The sequence below is a fragment of the Lactuca saligna genome, chromosome 1 (assembly GCF_052625555.1).
Source record: "Lactuca saligna cultivar CGN05327 chromosome 1, ASM5262555v1, whole genome shotgun sequence".
Taxonomy (NCBI): domain Eukaryota; kingdom Viridiplantae; phylum Streptophyta; class Magnoliopsida; order Asterales; family Asteraceae; genus Lactuca; species Lactuca saligna.
In genome coordinates, this window is record NC_136417.1 from 51,919,004 (window position 1) to 51,939,326 (window position 20,323).

The following is a 20,323-nucleotide window of genomic DNA, read 5'->3' on the forward strand; positions in this document are numbered from 1 at the left end:
TAACGAGATCTTTAATTTTTGTGTAGAATGTTTTGGCTAAAAATTTACCGATCTAAAATTTGATTTCTTAGTTGTATACTGTTTACGATGAATCTTAGAAAAATCATAACTTCCTCTAATGAAGTCAGATTTAGACATTCTCTATATGCACGCTCTCAGTTTAAAGATTACTACGACTTTCGTTTAGACCACATAGGCTAAAAAGTAATTTATCAAAAGTTTACTTTTTACAATATGTAGAGTCATGTCGGTTTAATCGTGAAACTTCGAATAAGCATAATTTCTTTATACGAAGTTAGATTTTATTGTTGTTTATATGTACGGAATCCTTGAGAAATATACCAAACTTTGGTTACGATTATTTATCATAAATAATAGACAAAACTGCAAATTTAGTCCTCGTGGTTTGTAAAAACCTTTGGATAGGGTCCAAAAAGTTTTCGACTTGCATGGGAGGTCCAAAATTAAGGTTTTTCCGTGTTTTTGGTCCAAAAAAACTTGAAAAGATGATTATGCCCTTTTACTTTCTTTTTTTTTATTTTTTATAAATTTTCAAATACTAATTTAATTTAAAAATAAAAAGAAAAGAAAATAACTATCCCCCAACCCTCTCCCTCTCTCTCTCTCTCTCTCTCTCTCTCTCTCTCTCTCTCCCCCCCCCCTTTCCCCCTAACTTAACCCAGATTCATTCCTATTCATCTTTAATAGTCTTACACTACTCCATCGGCATACTCCTTACTTTGATCAGCCTCCTGCTGATCGAACCTGACCACCGATCCCATAAACATACAATGAAACCCTTTTCCCCTTCAACAACACACTACTATATTATCTTACCCAAGTCAAAATTCAAAAACTGATTGTCAAAAGAATCTTAGGGTTCCGGTCAAAGAACCTGCAACTTCTTTAAATTGGAGAAATCGATCATGGATAAGCCTCCAGTAACCAAATTCCCTTTAATGTAGATCACTTCAAGACTCTTTAACCCCCAAATTTTATTAGGTAACTCATCGGTAAGGATTGATTCTAGACTTTTGATTTCTACCCATCATATATGGGTTGTTTTGCAGGTTAGAAAACCCATATGAGATTGCAGCGATAGTGGTCGCTATTGGTTGCAGTGGTGGTGATCGACGGTGGTTGTAAAGGAGGAGTACGAGAATTAGATGGCGGTGATGTCGATTTTTCTAACCCCTAAAATAAAAAACCACCAATGAATGTTAATATAGAGATTAACCTTTAAGATCAAAACCACAACACAAAAAACGGAACTTGAAACTTGGATTTTTCGGTGTACCTAAGGACGAAGATCTTGGTGGCAGTTAGACCACCGATCTGTTTCTTTTGGCGCTCTGCTCTCGTGGATAATGGAGCTCGACAAAGATGTTTGGGCTTTTTATTTTGACAATGATGGTTGTTGTGTTGCTTGATGGGATTTCTTCCCAGCTTTTCTTCTATCTAATATGTGAACATGGTGCTCGACTGGATAGGGAGAGAGGACCGATACGTGAGAAAGGAAGAAGGGTGGAGCTGGGTTTTGAAGAAGATGATGGTGATGGATTGTGTCCTGGGAATTAAACGAGAGAGGGAGAGAGGGTTGGGGGATAATTATTTTCTTTTCTTTTTATTTTTAAATTAAATTAATATTTGAAAATTTATAAAAAAAATATAAAAAAATAAAGTAAAAGGGTATAACCGTCTTTTTAAGTTTTTTTGGACCAAAAACATGGAAAAACCTTAATTTTGGACCTTCCATGCAAGTCAAAAACTTTTTGGATCCTATCCAAAGGTTTTTACAAACCACAAGGAATAAATTTGCAGTTTTGTCTAAATAATATTCTATCAAAAAGTCATTTTTAACGTTTATTATATCTTAATTGACTAGCCCAAATCTGCGGGTGTTACAATTATTTCCCCCCTTATGATGATTACGTCCCGGAATCATCAACAAACAGGGGTTGTATAATGACTTCACATGTTATATTTTCATCCTAGGTAATAACTGTAACTTTTATGTCCTTTCAAATGAGTATCTAACTCAAGGACTTCTTAACTGCTAGCAGTGCTTAATCTTGCACCCGCTATTTATCTTATGTTAGACTTTCAATCATAACCTTCGAGTTACAAACTCGATCGATACTGGAGACTCCTAATCCTTCTTAAACATAGGAATCACTGATAAATCTTGTTTATAGGTTCATAATAACGATAATGAACTTAAGCATAAGTTACACTTAAAGCAAAGTAAGTGCAACTTAACTTACATAAACTTTTAGCGAAAATCGAAATGTTTGCAAGCAGATTTCTGAACCAAAAGGTTCTATTTTCTGGGCTCTATGAGGCCTCAGGGCCTCGCTAAGATACTCCAACCCCACCCCAACCCCCCCCCCCCCCCCCCCCCCCAAAAAAAAAAAAAAAAAAACTTCAAAAAATGGGATCTATAGAGAGAGGAATGTTTGGCAGTGATTTGTGAATGGAGTGGAGATCAATAAGCTTTGAAGAATATTTATAGGCTATTTTAGGGCCTCCCCACACCGCGACACATCTTGCCACATCGTGGCCTTGCGTAGGCAGCAAGGCTTCGCCTCTAGTGCTGACACGTGGCACCGGATGCAGGTAAAACTGTAAATCTTCAAAATTTCATAAATTTCGCATACGAGCTCCGTTTTTTAGTTTCTTTATATCTATGTGTAGCTATTGACAATATATACAACCTTCATTTAGAATTTGTCGACTAAATTTGATTTTATTTTAAAGTTATATTTTAATAGGTTTAGACGATTAAAATCTATTAAAAATTCATAACTTTGTCATGCAACGTGTGCTTTCGACTGTCTTTATGTCATTGAAATCCTATTAACGAGATCTTTAATTCTCGTTTAGATTGTTTCACCTAAAAATCGACCAATCTAAAATTTGATTTCTGAGCTGTATACTACTACACTTAATCTTAGAAAAATCATAACATCCTCTAATGAAGTTAGATTTAGAGGTTATCTATATGCACGCTCTCGGTTTTACGACTACTATGAATTTCGTTTAGATCACCTAGGCTAAAAAGTAATTTATCAAAAATTTACTTTTTACGATACACAGAGTCGTGTTGGTTTAATCTTGAAACTTCAAAGAAGCATAACTTCTTCATACGAAGTCGGATTTCAACATTCTTTATATGTACGAAATCCTTGTGACATGTATTGCAACTTTGGTTAAGATTATTTATCCTAAATAATATTCTATCAAAAAATCATTTTAATGCTTATTATATCTTAATTGACTAACCCGAATCAAGGGTTGTTCCACCATGCAACGTCGACAACTACATTAGCTACCCTTAGTACTCATCTTCTGCGCTAGATCGAGAGACAACGTTAACGTTTGAAGGACCATGATACCAAGTTGTCTCCAAGATAGACATAAATGAGACAACATAAGTTGCAAGAGAGGAAGAATCACCTCATTCTTCATAAGTGATCTAAATCACGGGTTGTGACAATATTCATTTAATGACACCAAATTTCAATTTACTTGACCTTGATGTGCATCGATCATTGTAAAAGGAATTTATAGTGTTAAAAAGATGTTTATGGCAGTTATCTGATATGGTCCAAGGATTAGATTCGAAGTCATATGAGTTGAAAATAGACAAATACTATAATTGTTGCATGATTTTTATGGAGGCATGCCATGACACCACGCCTTGATGTTGGGGTAAGGCATCCTATTTTAGTGTCTCATGACTTGAAGGGTTGTGAAAGTTAGTTATTTAGTGTTTTTGGTGTCTGAATGCATCCCCAATAACATCCCATAATGGGTGTCTTATGATGTTGAAAAGGAAAGGACCAAATGACAAAGTTAGGTAATTATATCCCATGATGTTGACTCCGACTTTAGCTTATTTTGGAATTTTCTTCATGTAGCTTTTAGTTTAGTGGTCATGGTTCTACGATATTGACGTATAGTTCCGTTACTGTTATATATGCCATTGATGTTCGAAGAGGCTAGGATAACAACGTGTAAGGAAATCTTCGCCCTCGAGCCAATTTAAATACATGATATTTTATGAGAGCATGCTATCTACAAAAAATTATAGTCTTATCTCTTGGGTGACAATGTTGGAATACATGCATAACCTCAACATAATTAAGTTATGTAACACTCTAAATTTTCAAACAAATTTTTATTTTTAAATCACAGAAAATCAATATCACATTTTCTCAAAACCACAATGTATAAAATGTCAAAAACACAATTCAACAAAATAGCAGATAATATCCGAGAATCCTCAACATTGTCTCGAACAGGTGTATACAATCAAGCCAGTGCCTTCCCGAAATTTTGAGAAGTAACTGAAACACATAACACACAACACGATAAGCACGCAGCTTAGTGAGTTCCCTAAAATACCACATACACAAATAATAAGCCTCTCATGGCTATAACTTGGCATGGACCCTCCAGTTATCATGTGTCTCGGTGCGGACCCTACGGTCTCACGGTTCAGTATGGACCCTCCGATCATGTGTCTTAGTGAGTACCCTTCGATCTCACAGCTCAGGTTGGAACCTCCAGTCCTATATTGTAACATCCCAAATTTCGACACCAAAAGTTTCATTTTTGAATTAATAATTTATAAAACATTTTACCATAACATTGTCAATAAAGAAACACGTTACAAAATCATAGTGTTGTGTCCCAAACCATGACATCAAAAGTAATGAAAATCAGAGTACAATCCTAGAAACCCAATGCGGAAACCATGTGTGTGTGATGTGCTGCTACACCGTCGGCTCTTTCCCCTTCGACGAAGAGGTACCTGAAACCAAAACCAAAACTATAAGCACAAAGCTTAGTGAGTTCCCCTATCATACCACATACAATATCATATCATTGGTATCTTTCAACCGGTAGCGACCATCGGTATCTATCAACCGGTAAGCGTCATCGGTATCTTTCAACCGGTACCTGCCATCGGTATCTTTCAACCGGTAACCGGAGACTATTTCACCCTACTGCTATCATACAATATCAATATATAATCATACATTTAGGCATATCTGGGGTACTGACCTACCCTTCGATCCTAATGACTAATGTCAGGAAAAAACTATTCCCCACTACTACCACTAACATACACATTGCATATCATACAGGCATATCTCATGACCATATCACATAAGCATACCAAGATAATTATCACAGAGACAATTATCCACCAAATACCCCTGATGGTGGGCCATCATTGTGGCCTTAGACCCACCCCTACTGGAAGGTAACTCACCTCGATGTAGTGCAGTGTCTGAACTATCTTCGGCGTACAAGTCGACTACCCACGACCCCTCAATCCCTACACGAAAATACTTCAAAGTTATTCATTTAAGTATGCAACCCTAACCGGGGTCATACCAATCTAGTCAAAGTCAATATTGGTTAAATTCAACTTCCAGTTGACCTGACTCGTCGAGTTGGTTTACCAACTCGTCGAGTCCATACCCCTCAACTCGATGTAAATCCCCATCTCCACTCATCGAGTCTGAAAAAACTCAATGGGTTCTTCTTCGATCTTACGGTCAGGGCCCACTTCATCCGACTCGCCGAGTTTAACTTGAACTCATCGATCCCACCTCCCTCTTATGAACACGTCAAGTCTACGACTCGCCGAGTTGTATGAACAACTCGCCGAGTCCTTAGGAGATTCCCTTGGACTCGTCAAGCCGATTTCAAGCACTCGTCGAGTCCCATGACTCTTAGGCCCTCTAATGAGCTTGAACAACTAAGGGACCTTCCTTTCTCTCATTTGGTCCTTCGATAGAAGGATTTGATAGTTATTACGCTCCGACTCGACGAGTCCCAAGAATTACTCATCGAGTTCACTCTTGACCATCACCATACAGTCGATCTAAAGGGGTCTTAACACATCAAAACCATAGATTTGGCCTCCTGATGCCCATTTTACACGTAAAGTCCCGAACTTGATGCACATGCAAGGGGTTTTGGCTCAAAAAGCCATAAGAAGTGACCTACAAGAGGCATGGGGCTCTCATGGCCATAAAGTTGGCACACTTATGCCATGAGACCCCTCCCAAGGCCCAGATATGAAGTCAAACCCCATTCAATCCCTTCATAATCCGAAAATGGCTTAGAAAGCCCCCAAAATCCCAACTCCAAAGATGAATAATCACATAGAAGACCAAGACAAGAGATTTTTACCTTGAATGAACTGGAAATGGAACAAATCTATTGGATCTTTAAGCACCAACTTGCACTCCCAGGCTCCTTTTCCTCTTCTCAAGCTTCACAACCCACCAAAATACACCAAAATGGCCTTAGAGCACACAAACAAGGCTAGCGTTTCGATATACTGTCTTATGGGACTGATAGGGATGAAGGAGGCTGGGATAAGTTGTTTAAATAGGGTGCAAACCCTCGGATTTAGGGTTTCACCCACATATTACCTACTCGCCGAGTCAGGCTCCCGACTCGTCGAGTTCCAGAACAAATACAAGAAACCTTGAATTAATACATACCGGAAATCAAGTGTTACATGTATCTCAGTGAAGACCCTCCAGTATCACAACTCAGTTTGGACCCTCCAGTCCTATCTCAACAGAGCACGGAATAATGTAGCACATATCACAAAGATAAAAATGCATAATATCACATAACTCAGTATAAGCACATATGACCCTCCGGTCGATAACTCAAATAAGACCCTACGGTCATATAGAATTACCGCTCAGGTAAGTATAGTGAGAACACTCACCTCGGAAGTAAGCAAGTAGATCTAGAACCCCACGAACAGTCTAGACTCCGCCTATATAATATAATTATCTCTAATAAGCAATTTGTAATAACCACTCCGAAATGCTAAGCTAACTCCTCCACAAAATCTCAAAAAGGGTGAAAAGACCATTTTACCCCTCCATGGTCTCTAAAGTCTACAGTTTACCAAACCCTAAAAGTCAATGAAAGTTAACGTTCAAGTCAAGACTAAACTCATCAAGTGCATCTACGCGACTCATCGAGTTCCTTCGTTTTCTTAGAAGTATCGGGAAAATCCAACTCAACTCGTCGAGTTACCTCATCAACTCGCCGAGTTGTAGCGCGTTCAAAATATCAGGGAAAACCCTAGCTAACTCGTCGAGTTGGCTCATGGGCTCGTCAATCCCCTCTAGACTAATTCTCATTCAGACAGTTCTAAGCATAAATAATGCCCCAAACTCTAGATCTAGCCTTCCAAGGCTGAAATACCACATAAAGCTGCAAGCTTTATGTCCAGGCATGGCATCTAGGGCTCGAAATGCCAAAATAAGCTCTATATAGGGTTTAATGCATAAAAACTTGTCACCAGCTTGATAAAGCTTGGATCTTTGGGCTCAAAGGACTATATAGGGTCCAGATCTGAAATCTCAACTATATGGCAAGCTTAAAACAATCTATAACTCAATGAAGGATGGAAAAGGCCCTAAATTTCCTAAAAACGAGATCTAACCAAACAATGAGCAAGGTGGTGACTTTTTACCTTCAAATAGATGCTAGGAATGAATGAGCACTAGATCCAAAAGCTCCCTCTTGTCTTAAGCCCTTTGCTCCTCAACTTTCCTCCAATGATGCCCTAAAACACACAATATTAGCCTCTTTTTCTCTCACACATGTTTATAGCTCAATTAGGGTTTTTCACAGAGTGCTAGGGTGATAAGGGAGGCGGAAATGAAGGATTAAGGTTCTTTAAATAGGACACAAACCCTGAAAATGAGGGTTTTCTCACTCAGCACCTACTCGTCGAGTTGGGGTCCTCCAACTCATCGAGTAGACTCTAAAAATCGCGCAGCCATTAACTCATTTACTCGGCGCGTTGGGGTATCCAACTCATCGAGTTACTTTGAAATTATGAAAGTAAATTAATTAAATATTACACCTGGGAGTTGGGATGTTACAAGTTACAACTAAACTGTTAGCTTGATCCCACTTAGGTTGCACTAATCAGAACATAGTGTATGGTATGATCATTTTCTAGTGTTAAACCAAACTTATAAATCTATAAGAGGATGGAGCACCCATGAATCATAAACAAGCTAGATCAATATGATCCGAGGTGGACAAAACTATTACTAGCACTCTCTATGCTCTTTATAGGAAAAACTATAAAGGGTTTTAACCATAAAGGTGTGAAAATGCCAATAAAATATTTATTTGGTATTTATTTATGAAAAAAATTGTTAATTGTTTTCTATAAGTAATGATGGTTGTAATTCAAGATAAAATAAAAATAATAACATATTTAGGGCTGTAAACAAACTGAATGAACACAAACGGAGGCTTGTTCATGTTCGCTCGTTAAAATTACCCGAACAAATAAACACACACGAACGAATAAACAAACGAGCTTTCTTGTTCATGTTCGTTCATTGAACAAATTACATAGTTAATGTTCGTTCATTTATGTTCGTGAACATGCTAAACGAACATAAATGAACAAAGATAAAAAAAAGGCATAATTGAACATATATGAACAAAAAATAACATATAATATAGTAATGTAATTAACACAATTAAACATATATGAACATAAAAGGAACTTATATAAACGAACGTAAACGAACAACATAAACGAACGTTCACGAACATAATTAAACGAACGAGACCATTGTTCATGTTCGTTCGTTTAATTAAACGAACGAGAATTTATGTTCATGTTCGTTCGTTCATTAAATAAATGAATATAAACGAACTTCCCACCAAACGGTTCACAAACAGTTCGCTGAACGTTTAGTTCATTTACAGGCTTAAAAATAATAGGAAAAAAAAACTTTCCTTTTGATAAAGGCAAGATGAAAAATTTAGGTACATTCTTATTTTAATTTTATGCTTAATTGTAACAATCATGAAATTTTTGGTAAAACTAGATAACTATCAAATTTATTAGAGAGTAAATAACTATAACTTAGTAATCGGGGTGATACTTGGAGTAACACAAGTTTAGTGACCAGAGTATCAATCTATAAAATATAAAAGATGAAATCTCTTTCGGTTTTTCGCTAGTCATTTCTCGAAAAAAAAACAAGATACATGTATTTTTTTAATAAGACATGAAAAATCAAATATTTTCACGGATAAATTGGATTTGTGATTGAGAGAAGTATTTAAATCCATAATGTAACATCAGGAATTCCAGGTACATCATTTTGATTATTTATTTTTGAAGTTTATACAGTGACTCGACGAGTTGATGCTATGACTCGTCGAGTCGATTCATGCGTGGTCATAAGGGTTTAATGACATACTCGATGAGTCCAAGAGGCTACTCACCAAGTAGGCGATGGAATGAGAAACCCTAAATCCCCGGGTTTGGAACCTATTTAAAGGCACTTATAGCCTCCTTGGGCGACCACACTTCATAGAGAGAAACCCTAACCTGCCCTTTTCGTTATGTTGAGAGAGAGAGAGAGAGAGAGAGACCATTTTGAGCATTCTTGTGCATTTTAGAGGAAGGATTGGAAGAGCTTAGTGGATCTAACTGAGTGAAAACTGTGGATCTTGCATTCTTCTGTTATTAGCTACTATTCAGAGGTAAAAAGCTCTCATCTTGACCGCATATTCATTAGATCTCATTTTTAGGAGTTTTTAGGGTTTTCTCCCAAATCATATTGTGTTCTTGAGTTATTTATGCATGGTATGAGGTTAGAACCTCATATTTGGACTAGAGAAGGCCTTGAGAGTCCAAAGATTCAAGCATTACTGAGTTAGAGGCAGGTCCACATGCATTTAACCTTCTTTGGAGCTTGTAATGGCATTATGGAGCATTTATGTCATGCATGAACGTAAAGATCAAAGCTTTACGTGACATTCGAGCATAGGGAGCTAGATCTAGTGTTTGGAGTGATAGATCTTCCCTAAAACGTCTGAATGGGAGTTTGGATTGGATGAACTTGTTGAGTCCATGTGCAGACTCGACGAGTCGAATAGGGTTTACCCGATAAAGTCTGAATATGCTGCAACTCGACGAGTAGACCGGTCTACTCGGCGAGTAGAAATGGTATTGATAAGGTCTCTAAGGGAACGAGGGGACTCGACGAGTCCTCCCGGTACACTCAACGAGTCGAGTCAACATGGACTGTTGACTAAAGTTGACTTCCATTGACTTTTGGAGTTTAGACCAACTATGAGTAATAGAGACCATGGAGGGGTAGAGTAGTCTTTTACCCTTACCAAGAGTTAGAGAGGGGTTAGTAGGAGCTTATCAGAATAACTGGTCTAATTAGAGATAATCACCATTTGTATTAAGTGGAGGTTGTTTCGGTGATTCGTGTATGAGGTGTATTAGCTTGCTTACTTCGAGGTGAGTCTTCTCACTATACTTTACCTAGAGTGGTAACTACATGTAACCAGAGGGTCTTATTTGCTTGCTTGAGTTATGCATGTTGTGTGATATGTGTTGTATGTTATATTATGTGTTGCTTAGACCGGACTGGAGGGTCCAACGAACTATGAGGCCGGAGGGTTCTCAATCAGACCGGACCAGAGGGTCCAACGAGTTGTGGGACTGGAGGGTCCCACTAAGACACAATGACCAGAGGGTCTTCTAGAGCTATAGCCTCGAGTGGCTAATTATTTGTATGTGGTATTTTTGGAAACTCACTAAGCTTTATGTTTACTGTGTTATGTGTTTCAGGTACATCTGAGGATCACAGTAAGGCACCGACATGATTGTACACATCTGCTGGAGATTATGTTGAGAGTTCTGGGAATTGACTTTTGTTGTGAATTTGTGTTGACATTGAGACACTTATGATTTTCATGAAATATAATATATGAGTTTATGTGTTTTAAAAATGAAAATTTTGGTTGAAAAATTATGTCGTTACACATAAAATGAGGTGTGTGTGACTTATGGTTTATTTTTTATGTCAGACTCTTATCATCCATGATTTATGTTTGCATTCATGTTCACCATAGTAGGTTTGATTTGTTTGAGTTTTTATTAAAATAAAATGTATACCTTTATAGTTTGTTGTGATGTTGTTTAAAACTTGTTATGAATTATAATTTGATTTTAGTTTTAGTTTTATTATTGGTTTGAACTTAAATTCGACATGATTTAAAAGTCTAAGATAAAAGTCATGATTATTTAAGAATTTTGACGGGATAAGATGGATAAGATAAAGATAACGTAATAACAACTTTAATAAGAAATCTAAAATTGATCGAGATAAAAATAGTTAGAGACAATAATAACTTTGTTTAGAAATCATTTATGCAAACACAAAAAGCATTTGAACAATTTACACAAATTAAAAACGGTCCAAACCATGAACAAAGATACCGCAAAACTTTGTTTAGAAATCATTTATGCAAACACATCAAACATTAACAAAATCCACAAATTTTACATAGACTAAAGTTAAATTATAATTTACTCATATATTGACAAAAGAACTTCTGGTGCGCTTTTGTAAATAAAAGATAGTTATAACTTATACAAGACGCTGAAACTTTTATATTTGCCCCCTAGGGGTGAGCATTTGGACCGGTGGATCGGATCGGATCAGACCGGTTTTTTGGATTCCCGGGCCGGTTCTCGGTTTTAAGATTTCTATCCGGTCCGGTCCGGTTTTTTCCCCGGTTCGGTTCAGTTTTTACTAGGTTTAGAACCGGTTGGACATGTTTAAAAAAAATCAATTTAATTTAATCGGCTAAGTCGCTAAGAATCTTGACCCCATAACAGTACGTAGCCGCTAGTACGCTACCAATTACCTTACGTAACAAAGATCGATATCGACTGATCATCCAAAATTTCAATTCGTAAATCGGAGTCGTTGCCCTTCTCTTAAGTCGCAAGTCGGACGTTCCTATCATGTTATCGTTCCTTCTTTCAACCTTCTCGGCTTCTCAGTTCTCTCTCTCTGTCTCTCTCTCTCTCTCTCTCTCTCTCTCTCTCTCTCTCTCTCTCAACTCTCAAGTGTCGATTCTCCCTGTCTCAAGTCTCAAGTGTCGATTCAAGTGAAAATCGATTTATGTGAAACTCAAGTCTCGATTAAGAAGTAATGGAATCAAAAATCTGGAATACTAATTGGATTGGACTTGATGATGATGAAACTCAAGTAAGGGTTACAATTTTTGGTTGTTTTTTGTTAATTTTTGTTGAAATAACAAAGAATGTTGTTATATTTAGTTGAATACTTGTCAAAAAAAAATTATTGTTATTATATGTAAACTAGGGTTATGATTTTTGGTTGAATTTTGTTAATTTTTGTTGAAAGTTATAAAGTATGTCATTATATTTTGTTGATTAATTGTGAAAACATTTTTGTTGTGGCTATATGTAAACTAGGTTACGAATGTTGATGAAGAGGAATATATTGAGAATACACCACAAACCAATTTAGTTGATGATTTGGCAAAAGATGATCAATCAAATTTTAACAAACGAAAAAGAACAAATGGCGAAACTAAAACAAGTCGCAAAACAAACAAACAAACAAACAAGTGGCAAAGAAACATTTTCTTGTTGGGACACATTTGATAAAGTTATAATAGAAGAGGATGATGGTTTCAAAAGAAGATATGGAAAATGTCATTGGTGTGAAAAACTACTAAAGGCGGATGTGGAAAGAAACGCGACTTCTAGTTTACTCAAACACGTAGGTGGGTGTCAAAAAAAACCCGGATAAGCTATAAGATCAAACTCAAACCAAATTGAATCTAAAGAAGGAATCAAGTGGGGAGACTAGTGTTAAAACATGGAAACACGACCATGCTAGGATAAAAAAGCATACTAAACCTTTTTGTGGTAGACGAACTACCTTTTAAGTTCGTTGAAAATGAGGCTTTTGTGGAATACACCAACACACTTAATGCTAAGGTCGTGTTGCCATCTAGACATACGATATCTCGGAATGTTTCCAAGTTTTACATAAAAGAAAGAAGCAAAATGCTTCAATTTTTAAGTAACCCAAACACCGCTATACATTTGATAACGGACACTTGGACATCTTCTTATCAAATGACTACTTACATGGTGGTCACGGCTCACTTCATGGATGAGAATTGGATAATGCACAAAAGAATTATAAACTTTAGGGGGATAGATAGTCATAAGGGAGAGGATATGGGCCGAGAATTACTCGATTGTATTCGCGGATGGGGAATGAAAAATATCATGACCATTACCTTGAACAATGCCGCTACAAACGACAAGGCAATTGACTTTTTAGTAAAAAAATCGTCCAATCTTTACGATGGTGGAAAGCATTTCCAAGTTAGATGTATGACCCACATTTTAAACCTTATCGTAAAGGATGGACTAAAACACCAAAACTATCATGTTGAGTGTATCCAAAAGGTGGTACGGTATATTAGATTGTCACCACAAAGAATAAACAAGTTAAAGAAGGCAATGAAAGATTGTGGCTTACAAACGAAGAAGTTTCTATGTGGTGACACCCCTACCCGATGGAACTCGACTTTCGAGTAATTGAAGTCCGCATACCAGTTACGAGAGGCATTTATGGAATTTGGCGTAAGAGGTAATATTTATTTTAAGTTATATTTCAGCATTTCAGCAACATTTTAATAATTTTGTAATCTGTGGGTAATTTTAAACAACTATAACTCATTCGTTTTAAGTCGGATTGACCTGCGGTTTTTTCCAATATTTAGTTTACAGTTTGTAGATGAATTTAGATTATATTTTTGTTGATTTTGGTATTATATTCAATGAGTTATAGTCTTTCAAAGTTGAGGTATCAAAGCTGAATAAATTCAACATTTCAGCAACATTTTAATAATTTTGTAATCTGTGGGTTTTTTTAAACAACTATAACTCATTCGTTTTAAGTCGGATTGACAAGCGGTTTTTTCCAACGTTTAATTCACATTTTGTAGATGAATTTAGATTATATTTTTGTTGATTTTGGTATTATATTCAATGAGTTATAGTCTTTCAAAGTTGAGGTATCAAAGCTGAATAAATTCAGCATTTCAAGTTTTCAACAACATTTAATAATTTTGTAATCTGTGGAATTTTTTAAACAACCATAACTCATCCGTTTTAATTTGGATTTGTAATTGTCATTAAAATCAAGGTCTAGTAAAACGATTATCAACTAAATGCTTGAAGACATGATGACCGAGATGACCAAGACGTTGATGCCAAAGAAGCGGAGCAATAGTGAGAAGTGCTTGAGGAGATGGAGTGGTGGCAGGATAAAGATCTACGGTGCTATCACATCGCATGAGAACTTGTTTGGTTTGTAAATCCTTCACAGAAAAACCAAACGGGGTCAAATTCAATTGAACACGAATTTTCACGGGTAAAGGAACGAACATAAATAAGGTTTTTAATGATTTGAGGTGTGATTAAAACATTTTTCAAAACAAGAGTACGATACGGATTTTAATAAGGAATAGTGGAATGACCAACATTACTCACTGGTATTGAAGATCCATTACCAACTAAAACTGATGAAGAAAAATTATGCTTATTGGAACTTTTAGTAAGTATACCTGCATCTTGATGAAGATGGGTGGTAGCTCCTGTATCCATGTACCACCCTCCGGTACCCGGATCAACCATGGAAGTTGTTTGGAATGCTTGTGGAATACTCGTTGGATGTTGAAACATATGTGGAGGGTGGCTGATCAACGCTTGAGGATGAATGCTGGAGAGAGCAGGTGACCCAAAAAACTGATGATGTTTGGCTTGTTGTTGTGGCCTACCTGGAAGAAGAGGCACGTGGGTTGATTGAGGTTGGACCAAAGGCTGTTGCAACATTGTTGATGGACTCGGTAGAAGACCAGGTTGAGTCTGGGCATGATGCGACAGAGGGTACCAGCCGTACCCCCAACCAGAAGGTACAACCGTCGGATGTTGTTGTTGATGTGAACCCCTAGTAAACCTGTTGCTATTGCGACCTCCTCGACCGCCTGCGCTGATTGGTTGAGTTGGAGTTGCCATCAGTGACGAGAATTGTGGGATAAGCGTCGTGGTCAGAATGAGTGGGAGTGAGAGTAGTTTGTCGCTACTGATCTTGAAGTATTTGGTGTTCTTCAATCAATAACATAGACCACATTTGCATGAAGGAGGGTAGAGGATCACGATGTCGTATGGTAGTAGCAATGTAATTATGTTTGGCAGACAACCCATTGAGAGCATAGGAAACGAGATTGACTCCAGGGACCGGATTTTCCAAATTTTCAAGCAAATCAGCAAGAGTCTTGATACGAGAACAATAATCACTAATAGAAGAGTCTCTTTGAGTGATGTTTCAGATCTCACTGTCAAGTTGGATAAAGGTAGTATGCTTATTTTCTCGGAAAAGTAGTTCCAACCGGTTCCAAACGCCATATGCAGAGGAGTTTTTCTTCAGAATCATGTGGAGAAGAGGCTGAGACAACGTGTTGTAGATCCAAGATTTGACAATGGAGTCCAAACGTTCCCATTCTTCAGTTGGTTCAGGAGACTTGTCGGTGGTGGGAAGAAGATGTTTGGAGAGACTGTATCCCTTGCAATGAGTTTTAAATAGCTCACGCCATATGTCATAATTCATTCTGTCAAGATCAAGAACTAGGGGAACTGCATGTTTGAAGTTAATGGAGGAAGAAGGTTTGTCAAGAAGAGAGGCAGAAGAGGATGAATCACTACATGTCATGATTGATGCAGTAAAGGGAGGGAAACAGAATCAAGAATAGGAAGAAAAAAGAGAGATAACTCAGCGACTAGGGTTCTCTGTGTCACACCCCCAAACCAAGGATGGCGGAAACATCCGGGGGTGGAGGACTTCATGTACAGTATCACAACAACGTGTATAATAGTGCTCAAAGTAGAAACAACCACCATATATATAATTGCAAAAGTTACACCAAGGTATATGTTTATATGTTTCAAAAGCAATTACATTATGATGACAAAATAAATTGTTGACGGTTTAACGTCCCATCCTCAAAGCGATGAAGTTTTCCTGTTTCACTGATTTCCTGAGAATACAAGTAGTTTTAAAAAGTGTCAACACAAAGGTTGGTGAGTTCATAAGAGTTTTGTTTGAAGTAGAAACCGCTTTTCCTTGAAAAATCGATATAGTTTGATTTCCAGAAAATCCAATATTTTCTTAGTTAAGTATGAATAGAAATATTCCTATATGATGCATTAATGAACCCTAGAATGACCCGTAGAGTTCCTCTATAATCGTCCAGTGTATATAAGTTATATAAGATTTAAATTAGATAAAACGTTGAATATAGTGGGTCTGCCCTAGGTCCACAACCCAACGAGGAACAGGAGATGAGGCGGGCACCACCAATTCTAGGCCAACCAAGACTAAATTCTTATATGACTCAAACATATACACTCAGCGACTATAGTTGAAGTCTAACAATTCTAGAGGAAGAATAGTTTTAATATCAATATAACTTTGTATAGAGACCCGGCACTTTGTATTTGTACCCATAGAGATAAAAAGTGATTTTAAATCGACATAAAACTCATTTAGGTTTTAAAAATAAAATCCCGTAAACTTATGGATTGTTCCCTATGTGAGTCGTTATAATCATACTATGACTATGTGAACCTGCCACGACATTCTCAGTGTCGCGAAAAATAAAATGACATTTGTCACCCGTAGACCTGCAGGTCCAACTGTAGCTAGCAGAAAGGTGTGGGGTGTCAAACCCAATATAGATCTATATACAAGTATCACGTTCTCCCTCAAGGAGATTCTGATTATAACTACCAGGAATTATATCCCGCACTCGGACGTACGGGGAGAGAGAGAGAGAGAAAGAAAAATAGAGAAACTCACAATATAGGATAACAAGTTTACGTGAAATGTGTGTGAATATAAATATTTCTTGTATGAATGTACCCTTCTTGTACGAGTGCGTAGAGTGATGTATCATAAACTATACCTATTATAGTTTATCTAAAATGTATGTAATATGTATGAATCCTTTTATGGAAATGTATTAGTGTTGTGAATTTATCAAACCATAGATTAACTTACGTGAAATGTGTGCGAATAGAAATCTTTCTTATATGAATGTACACTTCTTGTACGAGTGCGTAGAGTGATGTATCATAAACTATACCTATTATAGTTTATCTAAAATGTATATAATATGTATGAACCCTTTTATGGAAATGTATTAGTGTTATAAATATATTCAAACTATACTTTTTATAGTTAAATAATACGTGTTCCAAAATGAATGAATAATATTTAATATGAATGTCTTAGTTTCAGTTCATAATGATAAACTAACTAGGAAACACATTCAAATATTAAAACTTATGATTATACACTTTGCTCAACATAATACAAAGTGTTATGATATTTACATGCTGTTGGCAAAATTTAGCAATTCTGCCCTGTTTTGGAAAAATCCTAGAAAAATCATACGAAGTCGAAAACTAGATCCGTAAATTCTGAGAGTTCACAAAATGTGTCTAGTTTTCTCATAATTTTTATCACAATTTATAATGACCTCTAACTTGGGTGAAAAAGTCCATAATCACAGACTGGTCCGGATTGTTGTTTGAAATGATAGGCAGTTTTGTAAAAATCACCATAAATTGTAGAAAAATCGTATGGAGATGTGCAAGTAGTCATTTTAAATCTAAAAACTTGAACTATTTGCACCTTGTACAGTTTTGAAAACAAAAATGTTTAAGATGCCCAAAACAGTCCGTGAATGGAGTTGAACTTTTCTGATGAAGGCTGTTAGAAAAATCTAGTTATGTTCTTAGTGTTTTAACTTGTATTCCCCCCCTGAAAACTTGAGAAAACATGAAAATGTAGGGGTATGAACTCACCTTGAGTGATTTCAGTAGATGATTGTTGAAGAAGAGAAGTGTTCAACCCAAGAACACTTGAAGAATCACTTGAAGATTCGAAGCTCTAACGTTAATATGATGGAATTTGCATAAGATATTCATGATTTGAGTAGAATGAAGTGAAATAATCATAAGGAGGATGAATTATACTTACTAAGAGTGGAAGAACACTTGAAAATCAGCCTTGAATCTCGAAATTGGAGTGGGAAAAGTTTGAGAGAAAAGTGGTGTTTGATTCTTAGTGAAATGAGGGCAAATGAGAGAAATGAGGAGAGAGGATGTTTGTTCCAGCTCTAAAAACATGGGAATGAGGGTAAATTGAGTGTGAGGGACATTGATGTGACCTAGGTAAGGTGGGGAGGTGTGGTTAGTCAAAGAGTGGGTGTGGGGTGGTTGCTTGTGACATTGGATAAGGCAAAGTCAACACTCCACCTTTAATAATTCACCCATTTGATTTTTATTATTTAAATAATGATTTTCATCAAAATGTGTTTAAATTATGAATATTTAGAGTTTATTATGTTAAAATATAATTTCTGGAGAAAATCCCGCTTTAAAATCACGAAAAACGGGCTTAAAATGTTAAAAATATCAAAAATGGGCTAAAAGTGGCAAATATGCGAAATTCTGGCCGAGGTTCGGCCTTCTGGTGCTGAACCGAGAGAGAGGGAGGCAGAACCGAGAGGGAAGAAGAAGGAAGGAAGGAGCCGAGAGGGGAAAGGAGAGAACAGAGAGGCGAGGAGCGGAGATCAGAGACCGAGCGAGAGAATAGAGATCAGAGACCGAGGCTCGGTTCGGCGATAAAAGGCGAGAATATGCGAACCGAACGGACTGTAGTGAACAGTACCTTCGGTTCGTTTGGTGAACAGTACTTTCGGTTCGGCTCAAGAGGTTTCGGTTCGGCTCAAGAGGTTTCGGTCGGGTGAACAGTACCTTCGGTTCGGGTGAACAGTACTTTCGGTTCCTCCTTTTCTTGGGTTCGGTTTCTCCTTTTCTTGGGTTCGGTTCCTCCTGGCTCGGTTCGGTCCTCTCACTTTCGGTCCCTAAGAGGACTTTCGGGTCCTAAGGAACTTCGCCCCTTATAAGAGGGTTTCGGTTCCTAAGGTCCATTTTTCTTGTTTTTATCCCGTTTTAAGCCGTTTTTGACCCGGTTAAGGGTCGGAATGACCCGAATGATTCTAAAAAGTTACGGGAAGCTTTTGAGAGAGATTTGGGAGAGATTTCACATACTTGGAGAGATTTGGGAGAGATTTGACATTCTTGGAGAGATTTCTCATACAAAGAGATATTTGAGAGAGGTTTCACATATTTGGAGAGATTTGTCATACAGAGAGATATTCGAGAGAGATTTCACATACTTGGAGAGATTTGGGAGAGATTTCACATACTTAGAGAGACTTGGGAGAGATTTAACATACTTATAGAGATTTCTCATACAAAGAGAGTTTTGGGAGAAGTTTCACATACTTAGAGAGATTTCAAATAGAGAGAGGTAGAGTGATAACGATTGAGAGAGGTTTCGAGTGTGGCATTTGTGAGTGTCTAGCTTCGCAAGGCAAGGTTTGTAAACCCTGTTAAGCCTTGTTTTAGGATCTTACACACTCCCGATGAGTATGCAACATTGTTTTATCGGATTGGCTCGCCACGTAGCACAGTTTTAGGTTAAGGAGATCTAGATGTTCGCACTTTTTGCTTTATGATTTCTCATTAGCATAGAGAGTTATGTAGAAGTTTCATAATGTGAATTTTAGTACTCATGGGCAAATTGAGTCAAACGGCTTGACTCGCTGACTTTAGTTGACTTTGACTTAACCGAAATTTGACGGTTGTCACACTCTGATACCATGTAATTGTCTTTAAAATCCATGCAATCCATTTCATCATAAAACGTATTTATACAAATATACATCAATGGGCCAAGGGCCACATATGGGCTACTAAATTAAATACATAGAAAATACATCAAAATATATGTGTTAACAGGATTGACACGCGATTTTTTCCAACGTATAATTCACAGTTTGTAGATGAATTTAGACTATAATTTTGTTGATTTTGGTATTATATTCACTGAGTTACAATCCTTCAAAGTTGAGCTATCAAAGCTGAAATATTTCAGCTTTTTAGATATTATTTTAGACTAAAATTTTGAATTTTATTTATCTTTGACAGATAAATCATATAGAAGGGATCTCAGTAGAGTACCGAAAATTGTAACTTTGAAGTTATAACTGAAATGGTGAAGTTCTTTGAAAAATTCAAGACAAAAACAGAGCTTGTTTCGGCTACATCAAAACTTTTAGTAAATCTTTTTATCCGGGAAGTCTTAGATGTAGACTTACATTTAAGAAACTGGTCAACCAAACCAATGTTTCTCGAAATGGTAAAAGACAGGAAGACGAAATACGATAAGTATTGGGGTACATACAACAAGATGAACAATTTTATGTACTTTGCGGTTTTACTTGATCCTACCACCAAATCACCTTTTTTGTT

The 20,323-nt window shown here is 36.9% G+C and overlaps 1 protein-coding gene across 1 annotated transcript; it reads right to left on the reverse strand.

Moving 5' to 3' along the window:
- Positions 1 to 15,266: 15,266 nt before the first annotated feature.
- On the reverse strand, positions 15,267 to 15,650 carry LOC145006291 (uncharacterized). Its single transcript, XM_078965387.1, has one exon. The coding sequence runs from the start codon at positions 15,648 to 15,650 to the stop codon at positions 15,267 to 15,269; it is 384 nt and encodes a 127-aa protein (XP_078821513.1).
- Between the last annotated feature and the right edge of the window lie 4,673 nt (positions 15,651 to 20,323).

Bases quoted from the DNA above. Each gene is read 5' to 3' on its own strand.
- LOC145006291 (XM_078965387.1), bottom strand. From the start codon at position 15,650: ATGACATGTAGTGATTCATCCTCTTCTGCCTCTCTTCTTGACAAACCT.